The sequence below is a fragment of the Rhinatrema bivittatum genome, chromosome 3 (genome assembly GCF_901001135.1).
Source record: "Rhinatrema bivittatum chromosome 3, aRhiBiv1.1, whole genome shotgun sequence".
NCBI lineage: Eukaryota > Metazoa > Chordata > Amphibia > Gymnophiona > Rhinatrematidae > Rhinatrema > Rhinatrema bivittatum.
Window position 1 is genome coordinate 519,411,600 of NC_042617.1, and position 18,940 is coordinate 519,430,539.

At 49.1% G+C, this 18,940-nt stretch overlaps 1 protein-coding gene across 3 annotated transcripts in view; it reads left to right on the plus strand.

Moving 5' to 3' along the window:
* Positions 1–18,940, plus strand: part of PBK (PDZ binding kinase) — a 178,771-nt gene that overhangs the window by 100,856 nt on the left and 58,975 nt on the right. For all 3 annotated transcript variants that reach the window (XM_029596228.1, XM_029596227.1, XM_029596226.1), the window contains exon 6: positions 13,958–14,087. In XM_029596228.1, the coding sequence (XP_029452088.1) occupies positions 13,958–14,087 (130 nt within the window). The remainder of the gene's footprint in view (positions 1–13,957; positions 14,088–18,940) is intronic.

Below are 18,940 nucleotides of genomic sequence, written 5' to 3' on the forward strand. Positions count from 1 at the left end.
ATCCATACTCCGCGGTCGAAAGGTAAGGTTTTTGCCTTTGTTGTGGTCAGTTCCCATCGCGTTATCCCTTTGGGGCCTACCGGCCATCGCCCGCACCACAGCTAAATTTTTGTCGGAGTCATGACGTCAGGTTTTCGTCTGTGCCCCGACTGTACTCAAACAATGTCCATAACTGATCCGCACAGGTTCTGTGTTATGTGTTTTGGGTCTGACCACGATGTCCTAACTTGCACCAAATGTTCCCAAATGACATCGAAGGGCCATAAGGCTTGTTTAGAGAAAATGGAGTTTCTCTTTCAGTCGAAAACCCCGACTCCATCGATAGCTTCGACTTTGTCCGAGTCGGTGCCATCGACCTCTCGCCAGCACCGGGACACCGCTGCTGCCCGACCGGCATCGACGATTTCAAAGGTGTCTATTCCCTCCTTGCCTCCTCAAGAAAAGGACACAGTCATCGCAAGGCTCAGTCCGCCGATCCAGGCAAGTCCTCGGCATCGACGTCGTCAGAGCCACCGACAAAGAAGCCCCGTCCAGTAAAGGCCCCATCCTCTTCTGCGACCGGGTCACCGAGGCATTCCCCACTTTCACTGGTGCCGGGATCCGGGATTCCACCTTCACCGGTGGATCCTCCGGCTACGCCAGTGCTGCCTCCAACTCCGGTGCCGGGATTCCCCGCCCCAGGCTTCTGCGAGGAATTTGATCGGATGATCCAAGAGGCCATCAGTAAAGCGCTTCAAGGCTTCCATCCTCCACTGATGCCGGTACCGGCCCCCGAGCTGGTCATCGATCCGATTCCCGTAGCGCTTGCACTGCTACTGGGTAGACTGGATGCGAAGGTGTGAATGGAGGACCATGTCGCTGCCCAGCAGATCTCGGTGGGTGACAGCATCTTTGTTTCCGCCCAGGACACTGCCTGGGCGCTAGTGGAATGGCTTGACTTGTAGCGGTGGAGGCTTGCCTGCCTCTACTTAGGTCGCCTTGATTACTTTGATCCAGCGGGCTATGGTTACCCGTGAGGCCGCTTCTCCTTGTTTCTTCCTGCTGTGAAGGACGAATAGGTGGCCCGTCTTTCGTACGAGTTCCGATTTTTCCAGGTATCAGACTAGGAGTCTGCCGACCATTAAGGGAGTCTTACCGATGCCTCAGCCATCGATACAGATGCGTCCGCCACCGATCCATCCTTCGATGCCTGCACCAGTGCCTTCGATGCCTTCATCGGTGCCTCCAGTTCCTCCTTTGATTCCTTCAGAGCCTAGACCTGGACCTTCAGGAATTCCACCGCTCCGTCCCCCTCTGGTTCCTAGATGGGCAGGTGCTGATCCCGATGATACCTGGACTGATGATTCTTCACCAGACACCGATGACTTGCTTTCACCACCTTCTCCTACTGAAAGCAGGAAGTGTTCTCCTCCAGAGGACCTTTCCTTCATAAATTTTGTGAAGGAGATGTCAGAATTGGTTCCCTTCCAATTACAGACTGAACAAGATGACAGCTGTTGCAATTCCTGGATGCTCCCAAGGAAATAACCTCCATCCCTATTCACCAGGTTCTTCTAGATCTCCTCAAAAAGAACTGAGAACACCCTGGCTCTATTGCTCCAGTCAATAAGAAGGCTGACACCACTTATTTAGTACTGTTTGCCCCAGGTTCTCAAAAACCTCAGTTGGATCACCAATCTGTGGTTGTAGAATCGGCCCAAAAGAGGGCAAGGAGATCGAAAACCCACTCTTCTTTCCCTCCATGCAAGGAGCAGAAATTTCTAGATGCCATTGGTTGCCGTGTCTTCCAGGGCTCAATGCTCATCTCCCGAATTGCCTCTTATCAGCTCTATATGACCCAATAGAACAGGGTCTTATTTAAGCAGATACAAGAATTGACAGACTCCCTGCCTCAACAGTTCCAAGATCAGCTTCAAACCCTAGTGAACAAGGGCTTTGAGGCAGGCAAGCATGAGATAAGATCATCTTACAATATCTTTGACACTGCTACCAGGGTATCTGCAGCTGCTATTTCGGCAAGAAGATGGTCCTGGCTCAAGTCTTCGGACCTTCGCCTTGAAGTACAGGACAGATTATCCGACCTGTCCTGTATAGGAGACAATCTGTTTGGCGAGCAGATTCAACGGACAGTGGCAGAACTCAAGGACCATCATGAGACCCTGAGACAGCTCTCTCTGATGCCTTCTGAGTATTCCTCTAAACAGCCTCTCCGGAAGGATACTAAGAAGTCATTCTTCTGTCCGAAGAAATCCTACCCACCACCGTCTAGAACTCATTCTACGAGACCTTTCCAAAAAACCCAGTCTTGTCAACTACGAAAACAAAAGCCTCAAGCAGCTCCTCAGCCAGGCCCTGCTTCCGGTTTTTGACTCCTGCAAAGGGAGCAGCAGCCAGCTACCACTGCCACTGATACCAGTGGGAGGTCGATTGTGCCATTTCAACAACAGGTGGCACTCAATCACCTCAGACCAGTGGGTTCTTGTGATAATCGCTCAAGGTTATCATCTAAACTTTCTCTCCATTCCGTCGGACTCCCTACCTCTACCGACGTGGAGAACATCCGACCACTCCATCCTCCTGGAAGAGGAGGTTGCCCTCCTCCTCCAGGCCAAAGCAATAGAACCAGTACCCTACTCTCAGCACTGCCTAGGGTTCTATTCCTGGTACTTTCTAATCCCCAAAAAATCGGGAGACGTTCGTCCAATTCTGGACCTACGTGCCCTCAACAAGTACCTCCATCGAGAAAAGTTCAAAATGGTATCCTTGGGTTCTCTTTTTCCTCTTCTGCAAAGAGGAGACTGGCTCTGCTCTCTAGACCTCCAGGACGCATACACATATATTGCGATTAACTCATCTCATCGCAGATACCTGAGTTCTGGTAGGCCCCAAGCACTATCAGTACCGAGTGCACCACGAGTCTTCACAAAATGCCTCGTAGTAGTTGCAGCCTTCCTCAGGACTCAAGGTGTTCACGTCTACCCCTATCTAGACGATTGGTTGATCAGGGCTCCCAAACTGCTCTGTCGTCCCTACATCTTACCTTACACACTCTGATTTCACTAGGATTTCTCGTCATACGACAAATCCTACTTAGTCCCATCTCAAACTTTATCATTCATAGGGGCAGACTTGGACACCTTGCAAGCAAAAGCTTTTCTGCCTCGACAGCAAGCTCTCACTCTCGTCTCTCTCGCATACCAGCTACAATCGCAGCACCGCACAACTGCACGCCACTTCCTCATCCTGCTGGGACACATGGGGTCCTTAGTTCAGGTTACCCCAATGGCCCGCTTGGCCATGAGAGTCATGCAGTGGACTCTAAGGTCACAATGGACTCAATCCATTCAGCCCCTGTCGACCACTGTCCACGTCACCGACTTACTCCGTCAGTCTCTAGCTTGGTGGAAAAATCAGATCAATCTCCGCCAAGGCTTGCCCTTCCAGGCTCCAGACCCTCAAATTATTCTCACCACCGATTCTTCCAACCTCGGCTGGGGAGCCCATGTGGCCGAACTGCAGACACAAGGATCTTGGTCTCCAGAGGAAGCCAAACACCAAATCAATTTCCTGGAGCTTTGAGCAATCAGATATGCTCTCAGGGTATTTCAAGGTCGCCTGTCTAATCAGGTCATCCTGATTCAGATGGGCAACCAGGTGGCCATGTGGTAGATCAACAAACAGGAGGGATGGGATCCTACCTTCTGTGTCAGGAAGCTGCGCAGATATGGGCGGAGGCCCTCTCCCACTCAATGTACCTCAGGGCCACCTACTTGCCGGGAGTGGACAATGTGTTGGCAGACAAGCTGAGTCGCATCTTTCAGCCGCACGAGTGGTCTCTCAATCCCTCGGTGGCGGACTCGATCTTCCACCAATGGGGTTACTCTCATATAGATCTCTTTGCGTCATTTCAAAACTGCAAAGTAGAGAACCTTTGCTCTCTCACTCACAGCCAACACTCTCAGCTAAGAGATGCATTCTCCCTCTCATGGGCGACTGTCTCCTATATGCATTCCCTCCACTTCTCTCAAAGACTCTCGTGAAGTTACATCAGGACCAGGGAACCATGATTCTGATAGCAACTCACTGGCCACGCCAAATGTGGTTTCCAATACTTCAGGATCTCTCCATTCGCAGGCACATTCCCTTGGGAAAGGACCCACTTCTGATCACTCAAACGACGGGTGCCTACACCACCCCAATCTTCAAGCCTTGTCCCTGACAGCCTGGATGTTAAAAGGTTAATTCTTCAGCCACTTAACCTTTCGGAACCGGTTTCCCGTGTCCTGATTGCTTCACGGAAGCCTTCCACAAGAAAATCCTACCTTTACAAATGAAACAGGTTTAAGTCATGGTGCTCTTCTCAATCCCTTGACCCCTTTACCTGACCCACCACGAAGTTTCTAGACTATCTCTGGCACTTTTCAGAATCAGGTCTAAAAACTTCCTCCATCAGAATGCATGTCAGTGCGGTGGCCACCTTCCATAAAGGTATCGGGGCCGTTCCTATTTCGGTACAACACCTCGTAACACATTTTCTGAAAGGCTTGCTTCACCTCAAGCCTCCACTGCGTCCCCCGGCTCCCTTTTGGGACCTCAACCTGGTCTTGGGTCGGCTCATGAAACCACCATTCGAGCCTCTCCATTCCTGTGATCTTCGCTATCTCTCATATGAAAGTGATTTTCCTTTTGGCAATCACTTCTGCTCGCAGAGTTAGTGAGTTACAGGCTCTAGTTACCTATCCGCCTTACACTAAACCTCTGCAGGACTGGGCAGTACTCCGCACTCACCCTAAGTTCTTACCTAAGGTAGTATCGGCGTTTCATCTCAATCAATCCATTATACTACCTACCTTTTTTCCCAGGCCCCATTCCAATCCAGGAGAACAGGCTCTGCATACCCTTGACGGTAAACGGGCTCTAGCTTTCTGTCTAGACCATACAGCTGCCCACAGGAAAAGCACTCAATTGTTTGTCTCTTTCCATTCCATCAAATTGGGGCAGCCTGTGGGTAAGCAGACTCTCTCTCCTCCTGGTTAGCGGACTGCATATCCTTTTGCTATCAGCAAGCGGGCAGTCCACTTCAAGACCGTGTTAAGGCACACTCTGTGAGGGCCATGGCAACTTCAGTAGCACACCTATGTTCGGTGCCGCTTCCTGACATTTGCAGGGCTGCTACCTGGAGTTCTCTCCATACCTTTACAGCCCATTATTGCTTAGACAAAGCCGGAAGACAAGATTCCATCTTAGGCCAGCCTGTCTTGTGCAACCTATTTACAACTTGACATACCAACACCCTTCCGCCTGCCCATTAGAGTTCAGGATGCCCTCCGCCAAATTCAACCCCAGTTGTTGTGCCGGTTGTACGTCTTGGGTACATTTGGTGCATATCTCGGACATCCTCAGCTCGGTACTCACCCATATGTGAGGACTGCCATCTTGCTTGTCCTGTGAGAAAGCAAATGTTGCTTACCTGTAACAGGTGTTCTCACAGGACAGCAGGATGTTAGTTCTCATGAAACCCGCCCGCCACCCCGCGGTGTTGGGTTCGTTACGTTTTCTTATTTTATTTTTTGGCACTTACTATAGCTTTTAAACAAGACTGAAGGGGAACCCCTGCTGGTTGCAGGGTTAGTGCCATCCTGGGCATGCCCAGTAGGTGCCAGTCAAAGTTCTAGAAACTTTGACAAAAGTGTTCCGTAATTGGGCTCCATCCTGTGATGTCACCCATATGTGAGGACTAACATCCTGCTGTCCTGTGAGAACACCTGTTACAGGTAAGCAACATTTGCTATCTTCAGAGAACACCTGTATCTGTAGATGTTTGCTAAGTATAGGTCCATATTGCTGGGAGTGATTATACTTTCATTTTTATTTTTATAAATATTGATAACATTTTCAGTTTTTTGTAACAGGTATGTGGGAGATGGTGGAATTGTAATCATTTTTCCCCATCATCTGTTACTTTCTCATATCTCTGGTTTGATTAATCATCTCTTTTCATGTCTTATCTTTCTGTTCAAATTTTTATTAATCTTTAATGTCTGCACCTTTTTTTTCATCCATTTTGCCCTCTTTCATCTATCTGTACCTTTTACTGCTACATTTATCTCTTGTTCTCTGTCCCACCAAGTCTAACTTGTCCATCTTTCTATCACTTCCTTCTTTCCAGTGCAACTAATAGCTCCCCCATTTTTACTTCCTTATGCTTATTCCTTGCAGCCTGCTTCTTTCCTCTCTCCTTGCATTCTTTCTTCTTCATTGCATCCCTTACCCTTCTGTCTGAGCCACGATGAGCTAGCAGTTGGTGCTGTTTCTATGGTGTCCCCTATAGTCCTATAGCACTGAGTGCATGCAGATCACTCATTCAGAACCAAGTGGTACACAGGCTGTGGAAGCATGGATGGGAGGACAGAAAACAGAGAGGAAAAGGAGAGAGTAACAGAAGTAAAGAGAGAGGAGGCAACAGGTGATAAGGAAGGAAAGAACATAAGAGGGTGGGGTGAGGGTTTAAAGAAAAGAGCTCTGGAGTAGACTACGACAGAGAAGCTGTTGGGATTTGTACAGGTAGGGCTTCTCTCTTATTGTTCCTTCTCTGTATAGTTTGTTGGAGTGACCAACGGTTCAATGAAACTAGAGAGTGGACCTTTTATGTTGCAGACCCCACATTATGGAACAGCTCATCTGATCGAAATTCATAAAAGCGCTGTATTTTCAGCAGGCAGATAACTGCAGCTGACTTTGTAGTTTGGTTTTAACAGTTCATAGCATTAATTATCAAGTTTTTTTAAAAATATTAATTTTATTATAGTTTTATTTTTAAAGTTTGCATTGTTTTTATTATTGCTAAAGTTTGTATTTATAATTTAATATGTATGTTTTATATGCCGCTGAGTACACTGGATTGAACAGGCTATAAATATAGAAATAAAAAGAAGGTGGTACTTAGGGATCCCTGTTTAGAGATGATCCTGTTGATCATTGGATCACCATGATCCACTTCTCCTCTATTCTCCTTCATCCCTGCTTCCAAGAGACAGGGCTCATTAAGCGCTTCTCAGCAGCACACCACTTGTGGCTCAACTGGGGAGAGCAAGTTTGCTCTTCCTTTGAAATTATTGATGGTGTGATTTCACAACTGCTCCTATACACCATCTGCCCCTACTGTTTGGGCATCTTTCCAAATTGATTATTTATAGCCCCTGTGGAAACTCACCTAATGATTTCATGCAAATGAACTAATGCAGTTATACATGAGATACTATATATTCTCCTAGGACAAGCAGGATGCTAGTCCTTGCATGTGGAGAAACTTTGACTGACAGACTGAGGATGCTCAGCCTGCTGCTATCTGCACATCACGCGAGGTCCCCCTTCAGTCTCTTCTTTTCCGCGGTGCAATAGCCTCACTGATGTGGAGCTCCAAATCCTCGAAAGTGTTTTTTCTAAGTTTTTCTGCGTCGGGTCCTCCTTTGTTTTCGGTTCCTCCGTTCGGTAGGTACCCTTGGCTTTGCCTTCGTTATTCGCGGTCAATTGCCTACTCCCGCTTCGGAGGGCCCGTCGGTCATCAACCGCGCGTTGGCCTCTCTTTTTTTCGATTGCGTCGGGTTTTTGACGGTGTCCCCATGTCCATCACAGATCTGCATGAGGTTTGTGTGATCAGGTGACCCCCAAAAGGTGTCGTGCGAGCCTGGACAAAATGGAGAAGCTGTTCGGATCTCCAAAATCCTCCACTTCGGCTTCAGTATCTTCCATGCCTAAGGACCGCGGGGAACCATCCTCAACTCTTTCCCTGGTGGTCCCGCTCTCCAGTACCCCTAAGGATCGGGGAGAGGGAGATCAATACTCGGTGGTCTCTCCCCTCCCCACTCACCTCTGGGTCATAGTCTTCCTAAGCACCGGAGAAAGACCGGGCCGAGCACCAGAAACCCAGGAAGCATCAACACTGGTCACCGTCCCACTACGGGTCCAGTTCCGGAGCGGCATTGGCAGTTGCCGAACTGCCATCAAAGCTGCACCAGCCACCAGAGGTCCCATCCTCCGGTGCCCTCGGTAGCCCAAGGCGTTCCCCACTGGCAATGGTACTGGGCGCCGTGTCTCCTTGTGATTCCTCAGAGGATGGGCTGGCGATGCCTTGTCCCCCTCCATCAGTCCTTACTACCTGGGACTTCCAGGAGGCGTTGGACCGCAGGGTGCAATCGGCGGTGCTCAAAGCACTACAGAGCATCGAGCTGTCGGCGCCACCGGCCCCCATACCAGTGCACGAGCCTCCACCTTCTATGCTCACACCCCTGCTGGAGCGCCTGGACATCCTTCTGGGCTTACTACTGACACAACCGATGCCCGAGAGGCCACCTCCACCGGAGCGATCCCAATTCCTGGGTCCTCTAAGGTGGATGAGGCCTCTGCGCCTGGTCCCGCGGTTCTCCGGGCGCCCATGCCTGCGGTTCTCCAGATTCCCGCTGATTCCTTCCAGCATATCGCAGCCAATGCCCCCCTCGATGCCCGGGGGTCCCTCAATGCTGCCAGTGCCCTTGGGGCCCAGGCCTTCCTTCCCTCCCTCCCAGTCCCTGCCCTCAGCATCCGGACCCTAGCGAGGAGGAGGGTCCCTATGACCCATGGGGTGATAACTCCTTGGATTCGTCCTCCTAGTTCTCCGATGATCCCCTCTTGGAGCCTTCCTCTCCAGAGGAGTGGTGTCTATCTCCGCTCGAAGACCTGTCATTCGCCAGCTTTGTAAGGGCCATGGCAGAAGCCATCCCCTTCCAGCTCCTGTCAGAGGTGGATACCTGTCACAAAATGCGGGAGGTCCTCCAGTTCATTGACGCTGCAAAGGAGATTGTGGCGTTGTTGGTCCACGACATGTTTAAGGAGCTGCTCCGGATGTGGGAACACCCTGTGTCGGTTCCCCCGGTAAACAGGAAGGCTGATTCGACTTATCTGTTTCAACAGGCCATGGGCTTTGAACCCCACCAGTCTGCAGTGGTGGAGTCCACGCTTAAAAAGGCCAGACGCTCCCGTACACATGCTTCTGCCCCTTCAGGGTGTGAACACTGGAAGCTCGATGGTATAGGGAGGAAAATGTTCCAGGGTCTATGCTGGTGGCCTGCATTGCGGCCTACTAGCTATACATGACCCAATACAACTGCAGCATATGGAAGCAGGTCCAGGAGTTTGTGGAGGGCCTTCTCCAGCAAAAGCAGGAGTCTCTTGCAGCCATTGCAACGCTGGGCTTGAGGCAGGGAGATATGAGGTCAGGTCTACCTATGACGTTTTTGAGACTGCAGCCCACCTAGCCGCCAGAGGTGTTGGCGCCAGACTGCTGGCTTGGCTCCGGGCCTCCGGTCTCCAACCAGAGGTTCCAGATAGACTTGCAGACCACCCTGTACAGGCAAGAACCTATTTGGGGATAAGGTGAAAGAAGTCATGACGCAGCTGAAAGATCAGCATGATACTCTTCAGCAACTCTCCGCCAGCTCCTCTGAAGGGCCATCCGCCGCAAGGCCAGGCTCTCGCAAGCCCTTTTATCAGCCGAGGAAGTACTTCCCTCCAGCTGCCCGTGCCCGCCTGCCTTGGTCCAGCCCTAGAAGTCGTGGCCAGCAGCAGTGAGTTCCAAGGGCTCAACCAGCCCCCAAACAGACCCTCTCCGCCGGCTTTTGACTGGCGGCGAGGGGGCACGAGCCAAATGCTGGTTCCCCTGGTGGTTGGTGGTAGGCTTTTTTGCTTCGCCCGCCATTGGGAAGCGATCACTTCAGACTGCTGGGTCCTCTCCATTGTCCGCCAGGGCCACCGCCTAAACTTTAGCAGGCTCCCAGACACCGCCATTCCATGTCCATCGAGGGGTACGCCTGCCCATCAGGTTCTCCTTCTATCAGAACTTTCCACCATTCTAGTGGCGGACGCGGTAGAATTGGTTCCCCGCAAGCAGTGGGGCCATGGCTTCTATGCGAGGTACATCCTCATTCCGAAGAGGAATGGCAGCTTGCGCCCCATCCTCTACCTCAGGACGTTAAACCGATTTCTCATAAGAGAAAAATTCAAAATGGCTTCGGGCATGCTGACCCGCTCCTCTGAAGAGGAGACTGGCTCTGCTCCTTCAATTTAAAGGAGGCTTACACCCATATTACAATTGTCCCCAAAGACAGGAAGTACCTCCGCTTTCTGGTGGGGACAGCACATTTTCAGAACAAAGTGCTGCCCTTTGGACTGGCATCAGCCCCACATGTCTTCACGAAATGCTTGGCAGTGTTGGCTGCCTACCTCAGGTGTCTCTCGGTCCATGTCTTTCCATCCCTGGACAATTGGCTGATCTGGAGCGACTCCCACTTCGAGGCCCTGAGTGCACTGACCTTGACGGTTCAGACCTTACAGATATTGGGATTCGTTATCAACTTCCCTGAGTCACATCTCTATCCATCTCCACGGCTAGACTTTATTCGTGCCAGGTTGGATATGTCACAAGCAAAGGCTTTTCTTCCCAAGGATCAAGCGGTTGCCCTCTCCTCGCTGGCCACCCTCATTCGCAACAGAAAGAGGGTGCCGTCCCATCTGCTGCTCAGCCTGCTAGCCCATATGGCGGCCTCGGTCCACGTGACCCCCTTGGCTCGCCTCTGCATGAGGGATCCTCAGTGGACCTTACGGTTCCAGTGGCAGCAGTCATCTGAGAATCTGGAGGCGCCAGGGATGGTCACAGACCCTCTTCACCTCTCCCTGACCTGGTGGGAGACACTGCCCAATCTGGAAGCCAGGCTCTGTTTTCAGCCCTCGCCACAGATGCCTCACCTCAGGGGTGGGGTGCCCACATGGAGGGCCTGCATACCCAGGGCCTTTGGACTGTGGATGAGGCTCACTGCCAGATAAACTTCGTGGAGCTGCAGGCGATCCGGTATGCCTTGTGGGCCTTCCAGGACAGGCTGTCCTCCAAGGTCGTCCTCGTCAGAACGGACAACAAGGTAGTGGTACATTAACAAGCAGGGTGGTATGGGCTCCTTCCTCCTCTGCCAGGAAGTGAATACAGGTCTGAGATTGGGCCCTTTCCAGAGGGATGTATCTACAGGCCCATCTACCTGCCGGGTCACCTGAATGCGCTGGCGGACCGCCTCAGCCAGTCCTCTCAGCCACACGAATGGTCCCTGAACCCAGCGGTGGCAGCCTTCTTATTCCGGGGCTGGAGCATGAAAGACATGGACGTGTTCGCCTTTCCCCACAATCACAAGGTGAACATGTTCTTCTCCCTGTTTCCGGGGAAGGACCATCCGGCATGCGACGCATTCTCCCTTCACTGGGGACAAGGTCTCCTGTAAGCGTACCCCTCTATTCCGCTCCTATCGAGGACTTAGACAAAGCTGTAAGAGGACAGGGGGACCATGATCCTGCTCGCACCCTCCTGGCCAAGGCAGGTGTGGTTTCCTCTGCTCCAGGACCTATGCATGAGTGCACCGGTTCCGCTGAGGACGGCTTCCGACCTCTTATCGCAGGACCAGGGCTCCCTGCGCCACCCGAACCTCCAGGCCCTGGCCCTCACTATGTGGGTGTTGAGCTCATGATTCTCCATCCCTTCAGCTCTTGGATGGTGTCTCCAGGGTCTTGATTGAATCTCTGAAACCCTTCCACCCGAAAATCTTGCAGCTCGAAGTGGAAGTGTTTGTCCACCTAATGCGGCGGCCAAGGACTGGACCCTTTCTTCTGTCCGCTCCTCCACTTGCTGGATTACCTTTGGCACCTTCCGAATCTGGCCTCCAAACCAGCTCGGTCCGAGTACACCTCAGCACCCTCACAGCCTACCACCAGGGTGTTGCTGGGGCGCCCATTTCAGTCAAGCCTCTGATTGGGTGTTTCATGCGTGGCCTGGTTCAGCTGAAGCCCCTGCTTTGCCTGCCAGCAACCCCGTGGGATCTCATCGTTGTCCTGGCGAGTCTCATGCAGCATCCATTCGAGCCTCTCACTTCTGCTCACAGGGTCAGTGAGATCCAAGCCCTGGTGTCGTACGCTCCCTACACGAAATTTTTTCATGATTGTGTGGTGCTGCGCAAGGATCCAAAATTTCTGCTGAAGGTGTTGACTGCTTTCCACATCAACCAGTCAATTATTTATTTATTTATGTAAAAACTTTTCTATACTATTGCTAAGTTATATACCATCGCAAAGGTTTACAAATAGGCACATAGACTAAGGTAAGTAAATGTAGGATATCATACATTCTAACAGGTGCCAATAAAGTTTGGTTACAATTTCATAAATAAAATCATTATTTGAGTAATGTTGGTCAAGTCCAGGTATATTATTGAGTTACTATCGCTTTGAAATATTACTTCTTAAATGTAGGATTGAGTACATTCATTCTCATCTGCATTACCCTGTACTTTCATTCTCTACCCTCCACACTCTTTAGTGAAGGCTTTTTTAAAGAGCCATGTTTTTAGATTTTTCTTAAGTTTTGAGATTATTCTGTAATCTGAGTTCGGGGGGCATCGTGTTCCATAGTATGGGCCCAGCCAATGATAAAGCCCTTTCTCTCATTTGGGTTAATTTTGCTGACTTTACTGAAGGGATTGTTAGTAGTGCTTTGTTTGCTGAGCGGAGGTTTCTTTGTGGAACGTGTACTCCTTCCCATCCTTCCCATGTTCTTTCCACGGCCTCATTCCCACCCAGGTGAACGTGCTGTCCACACCCTGGACTGCAAGTGGGCGCTCGCTTTCTACTTGGATCATACAGCGAGTCATAGACAGTCTTCCCAATTCTGTGTCTTTTGACACCAATAGGCTGAGAACAGCAATGGGGAAATGGACCCTATCCAACTGGCTAGCGGATTGCATTGCCTTCTGCTACGAGCAGGCAGGCCTCCAGCTGGCTGGCAGGGTGAGGGCTCACTCTGTGCGGGCTATGGCGGCATCAGTGGCCCATATGCCACTGATGTGTGTTTCGAGAATGTCGGTATATAAAAAAAAAAAAAAATCCTAAATAAATAAATATGCGCGCGGTCCCTATCGCTGAGATCTTCAGGGCCGCAACCTGTAGTTTTCTCCACACATTCATGGCTCACTGCTGACTCTACAGGGATAGTCTCCAGGACAGCGCTTTTGGCCAGTCTGCCCTCTGCAATCTATTCCAGTCCTGAACCCAACTGTTTTCATCGTGCTCTCTGTGGGGCCAGACTACCCCTGTTTTCCCACAGTGCTGCAGTTGTGTTGCGTCTATTGGCACCTTGTTTGGCTATTGTGGGTCTCTTTGGTCGAATGGGGCAGTCTGGAGCTTTGTAGTCACACACATGTGAGGACTATCATCCTGCTTACCTGTAACAGGTGTTCTCCTAGGACAGCAGGATGTTAGTCCTCAAGAATCCTGCCTGCCTCCCCATGTTGTTGGGTTCACCTTCGGTTTGTTATTTTTCTTGCTCATATTTTTGCTATATTACGAGACTGAAGGGGGACCTCGCGTGGACACGTGAATAGCAGCAGGCTGAGCATGCTCAGTCTGCCCGTCAAAGGTTTCGATACCGGGCTCCATCAGATGATGCTATCCACATGTGAGGACTAACATCCTGCTGTCCTAGTAGAACACCTGTTACAGGTAAGCAACTGCGCTTATTTTTAGAATTACATATCTTTATTCTATTAAAATTCATTGCTGCTGTTGTTCACATTGAACTGCTATTGATTGGTCAGCCCTCTTTAGCATGTAGTGAACAATCAAACCACACAGTAGCTGCTTCCTTATAGTTGCCTGATAAAAGAAATAGCTGCACTATGTAAGACACTATATATGTTAGAGAAAAAAGGGAAATAATGTATTGCAGCTATGATGTCCACTTATATGAAAAAAAGCAAGGAGAGCCTTGCATGGACAAATTTTAATCTCTTCTGAATTTAATATTAAATATTGAATATAACTAACATCAACTGAGGTTTTGCAAATCTGCTTTTAAAATAGATGTTAACTTGCATTGTATCTGTCTTTTAAGTATCTGCACAATGAAAAGAAACTGCTCCATGGTGACATCAAGTCCTCTAATGTTGTCATTAAAGGTGATTTTGAGACCATTAAAATCTGTGATGTTGGAGTATCCCTGCCACTGGATGAAAACATGATGGGTGAGTGACGTAAGATGTTTCTAGAACCCAGCTGTAGTACAGTGTAGTGGCTAGGATAAATGTTATTCATTTAATATTTAATTTCTGCTTTTTACGCAGGTGACCTCTAGGCTAATTACAATAAATTTAATAAACAGAAAATGACTGTTTTATCATATGTAAAGGAGTAGCAACCAGAATGAGAGCCAGGACATTAATCAAAATAGTTCAGGGGATGGTTTAGTGGAACAGAGATTTTAACGAAGTGGGTCAGTCTAAGGAGGGGGGCTCTGTTGCTTTAATTTTTTTCCTGAAAGTGAAATAGTTAGACTTGAGGCATAATTGGAGACTTGATCCAAATCTTTGGTGTGTAGCAGCTGAAGATCTGTAGTTTGATACATGATAGTCTAGTGCAGCGATTCTTAACTGGTGTGTTGCAAAGCACCGGCAGCTGTGTCGCAGCTCCCAGTGTCCCACTGCCCCAGTTGTGCTTCCCTTTTCCCCAGGGGCAGATTGGTCTATCAGGGGATCGATCATCCCCCGGTGGGCCGATGCAGTTGGTAGTGGAGTGTTGCTGCATACCGCTGCCGGAGGCTAGGCCAGCGGCGGCTGAAGGGCGGAGAGATGCTGCGTACCAAACATAAAGCTCTGGAATTTGTTGCCAGAGGATGTGGTTAGTGCAGTTAGTATAGCTGGGTTCAAAAAAGGTTTGGATAATTTCTTGGAGGAGAAGTCCATTAATGGCTATTAATCAATTTTACTTAGGGAATAGCCACTGCTATTAATTGCATCAGTAGCATGGGATCTTCTTGGTGTTTGGGTAATTGCCAGGTTCTTGTGGCCTGGTTTTGGCCTCTGTTGGAAACAGGATGCTGGGCTTGATGGACCCTTTGTCTGACCCAGCATGGCAATTTCTTATGTTCTGAATGAGAAGAGGCTCCACGTGAGAAAAGAAACTAGATTGAGTGTGTGTATGTGTGCGAGTGGAAGCTTTGTGTGTGGTAGTAGAATGGGTGCGTGAGTGGAAGCTTTTGTGTGTGGTAGAATGGGTGCGTGAGTAGCAGCTTTTGTGTATGTGTGTGGTAGAATGGGTGTGTGAGTGGCAGCTTTGTGTGGGTGTGGTAGAATGGGAGCAAGAACATTTGTGTGTGATTGAAAACTTGTATGTAAGTGATTGAGAGACTGGTCGGAGGCGATGTATTTTTGTGAGAGATGGGGGGACTGCTCAGGGAGGTGATGTCTTTCTGTGAGAGAGACTGTCGGGAAGATTGGTGTGTGTGTGTGAGAGACAGAGACTGGTCAGGGAGGTGACTGGTGTGTGTGAGGAAGAGAGACTGGTCAGCCAGGTGGCTGATGTGTGTGAGGAAGAGTCTGATTAGGGAGGTTAGTGGTGTGTGTGAGCCAGAGACTGTGTGCGAGTTACTGGTTGTGGGCCCTAAGGAAAAGGACCGTGAGGACAGATCTTCAGCAGCTACTGCTGTATGGTGTGTGCTATTGGCTGGCAAGGGAAAGGAGTAGGAGAGTTGCTGGAAAGGGTAAGTAAAGGTGACTTTTTAAGTTTATTTTTCTTTATTGACTGCTATTTTTAATTATTGAGTATTATGTGATGTGTTTGCTGTTTTGAAATATTCTATTGATATTTGGACAATTTTTAATTTTTATGAGTTTTTAATTGTTAGATGATCTGTTCATCAGCTGTTTTGTAACATTTATTAGTATAGTTTTACAATTATTTCTGTGTGGGGATCTATAGCAGCTTGGCTTGTTCTGTTTTCCTAATAAGAGCTGTATTAGTATTTAGGGCCTGGTTTAATATTTGTAGTGTTGCCTTTTCATAGATAGGGTTGTGTTCCATAATACAGATGTAACTTTATGCTGATTAGTTTGTGTGCATTATTGCAGATCCTGGGACTATGTTAGGTGCTATATTTCTCTTTCCATTTCTCCAGGTTTGCACTGCATGCAGAGTGACTTGTTTGGTTTTCCATTCCAGTTTGTCTCCATATTTATAATTTGTGGTCTTTCCTTACTTGGTGAAGGTCAGTTCTGTGTGTGTGACCGAGGTGAGGTATTTTACTAGCATATAGGCATTTATATCAGTCTTATTTGTTATGTTTTCTCAATAGGACATGCATTAGTGGTAAATTACTGTCTTTTCATAAGGAGGGTATTGTGCCTGCCAGTAAAGGGAGTTTGTTTTGCTTTTACTGAAATGTCAACAACCTAGTTCTGCTGAGGTGGCTCCACAACTACTTCTCTTTTGTTTTAGGATTTTTTTTCTTCTAGTCAAATTGAACATAATCTTCTCACTCTGCAGCTGCCTCAGTGGTTCTACATTGTGTGTTGGCCATTTGGCTAAAGCTTCCTGTTTTTAATTTCTTCTTTTAGATCTGTTTAATTTAAAAAATGCGAAATCACCTTAATCAAATACTAAGCAGTTTGTGCACTAATTTTCCATCGATAGGCAGGCTGAATTAGCTATTAAATATGGGTGCCATCATCCAGTGGCTCTGAATGGACTTCTCTTTCTAAGCTGTAGTGCTCTCTTGAGCATGTGCAGGAATTCTTGTGTGAGAATGGCCTCTTGAGCCGCCTCATTTTTTGTCCAAGCTAAAGCACGGATATGTACATCATCTCTCCTTTATTTTTCTCTTCGATTTGCTAATTTTTCTTTATAATATTTTCTTCTGCCGTGCCTCTCTGTTTCTGCAACCACCAAGACAGAACGTTTCAGTGCTGTATGTAAAAAAAATAAATACAAAAGTGAAGTGAAAGACTGGCACTGAAAGTGTTCCTCAACTCCCTTAAAATGTTGGGCCACAAGAAAGTCAGCAGCTGTGAGTGGTTTCAAAAGCTGCTTGTGTGGGAAAATTCTCTCTCACCATCGGAAACTAACTTTGCTACCATTGTTTGGGACTGGTCACGTCCAGAAGATTGTGCAGCCTGTGGACGGATATCCCCCAAGCTCACAAAATTCCAGAGGTCTGAGTATATATGAGCTAGGTAAATTTCAAAGGAGTAATTCCTCCCACAGTGCAGTAGTCTGCCTCCTTGGGAAAGCTCATAAATCAGAGCCACTCCAAAACTTGTCCACCTGTGGAGGCCGAAGTTATGGGGTTAAGTTCAGGTGCCCAGCAGCCATTGATGCACAAGTGGCATCATTTTCTTGAGCCAGCCCTACATGCATCAAAGAAACATAAGAATCAGGGGCCATCGATGCCAACACAGCATCCCTGTTTGGCACCGATGATGCAGCAAATGTCAAAGCAGTGATGCATTCCAGCTCTACATTGACATTTTCAAAACAAGTTCATTGCAATCAAAGCCTTCAATGCACACAAAGCCATTGATGCACTCGACACTGTCTATGTACCAGTGCCCCTAAGCCATGGTGCATCATCACATATGACGCACAGGTGCAACCTACACCGATGCATGATGCACTGAAGCAAGATGGCTTGACACATTTGACACAGGTGGACTCTTGTGTCACGTTCTCTTTTTCTGCATTGTGTCTGGTGCACCTAGTGCAGGCCACGATTCATTTGATGCATGTCTCGATCTATGAGATACCTGGATCTTCCTCGAGCATACAACCCACAAAGTCTTCATTTGCATCACCCAGATATTCTACATGTCTATCCTGGTGTACTGATGTGGACCCTTAGTCCGGAGGGTACTCACCGAGGAACGGTCCTGATGAACTCCTCTTTGGGAGGTGGAGTGGAATAGTCTAGGCGAGGGTGAACCTCAGCTTCTCAAGCTCTCCGAAGAGCGGATGGTACCTAGATGTCGAAAGGTCCCAGAGGAACGAGTACCACCACAGCTCCGAAGTAGGTGGCTAGGTGAAATCCGAGTCCAGGCACCGGTTACAGCAAGCAAAGTCGGAGTCCAGGCAGGGTCAAGGCAGGCAAACAAAGTCCGGGTCCAGGCAGGGTCAAGGCAAAGCACAGCACCTACTAACTAACCTTGTTGCAAGGCATCTGCTCATTCCCGGGGAGAGGTTTAAATCTCCCCGGGTGATGACATCATCTTCCGGGGCCGGCCGAGTCTTCCCGCCACGGCCCCTTTAAGGGGCGGGGCCTGCCACACACTCATCGATGCTGCTCGAGGAGGCGCCCGGGAAATCGCGCCATGGCCCGCGCGACTGGCTGCCTCAAGGAGAGGGTCCCGTTCGGCCACATCGCACCGGTAGGTGTCCTGGCCGGGGGCTACCACGGCCAGGAATCACAACAGTGCCCCCTCCTGGAAGGACCAGGCTTACCAGGGTGTGACAGATGAAAGTGCTGGAGTAAGGACTTATCCAAGATGTTCGCTGATGGTTCCCACGAGTTTTCTTCCGGACCAAAGCCCTCCCATGCAATCAGGTATTCCCACCATCTGTGATTACGACTGACATCAAGAATCTCACGTACTTGATAGATCGGATCTTCCTCTGATGCAACGGCCTTTGGCCGAACCGACGCAGCATGGAACGAAGAGGAGATCACTGGTTTGATCAAGGAGACATGGAAAGAATTATGAATACGGAGACTGGTAGGCAGCCGCAAGCGGTAGGTTACCAGTCCCAGGTGTTTACTAATGAAGAAAGGTCCAATGTACTTGGGAGCGAGTCTCATGGATGGAACCCGGAGGCGTATGTGGCGTGTACTGAGCCAAACTTGGTCTCCCGCATTAAATAGTGGAGAAGGCCGACTATGTTGTCCGCCATCTGCTTGGTGCTTGCGGCCGCACGTGAAAGCTTGGCATTAGTAACTTTCCAGAGTTCATGCATTTGTAGAGCGGAAAGGTGAGCTGCCGGGGAGGCAACCGAAAGGGGTAGAGGAAGGGGAGGCCGAGGCTGCTTGCCGTAGACAATTTGGAACGGTGAACTT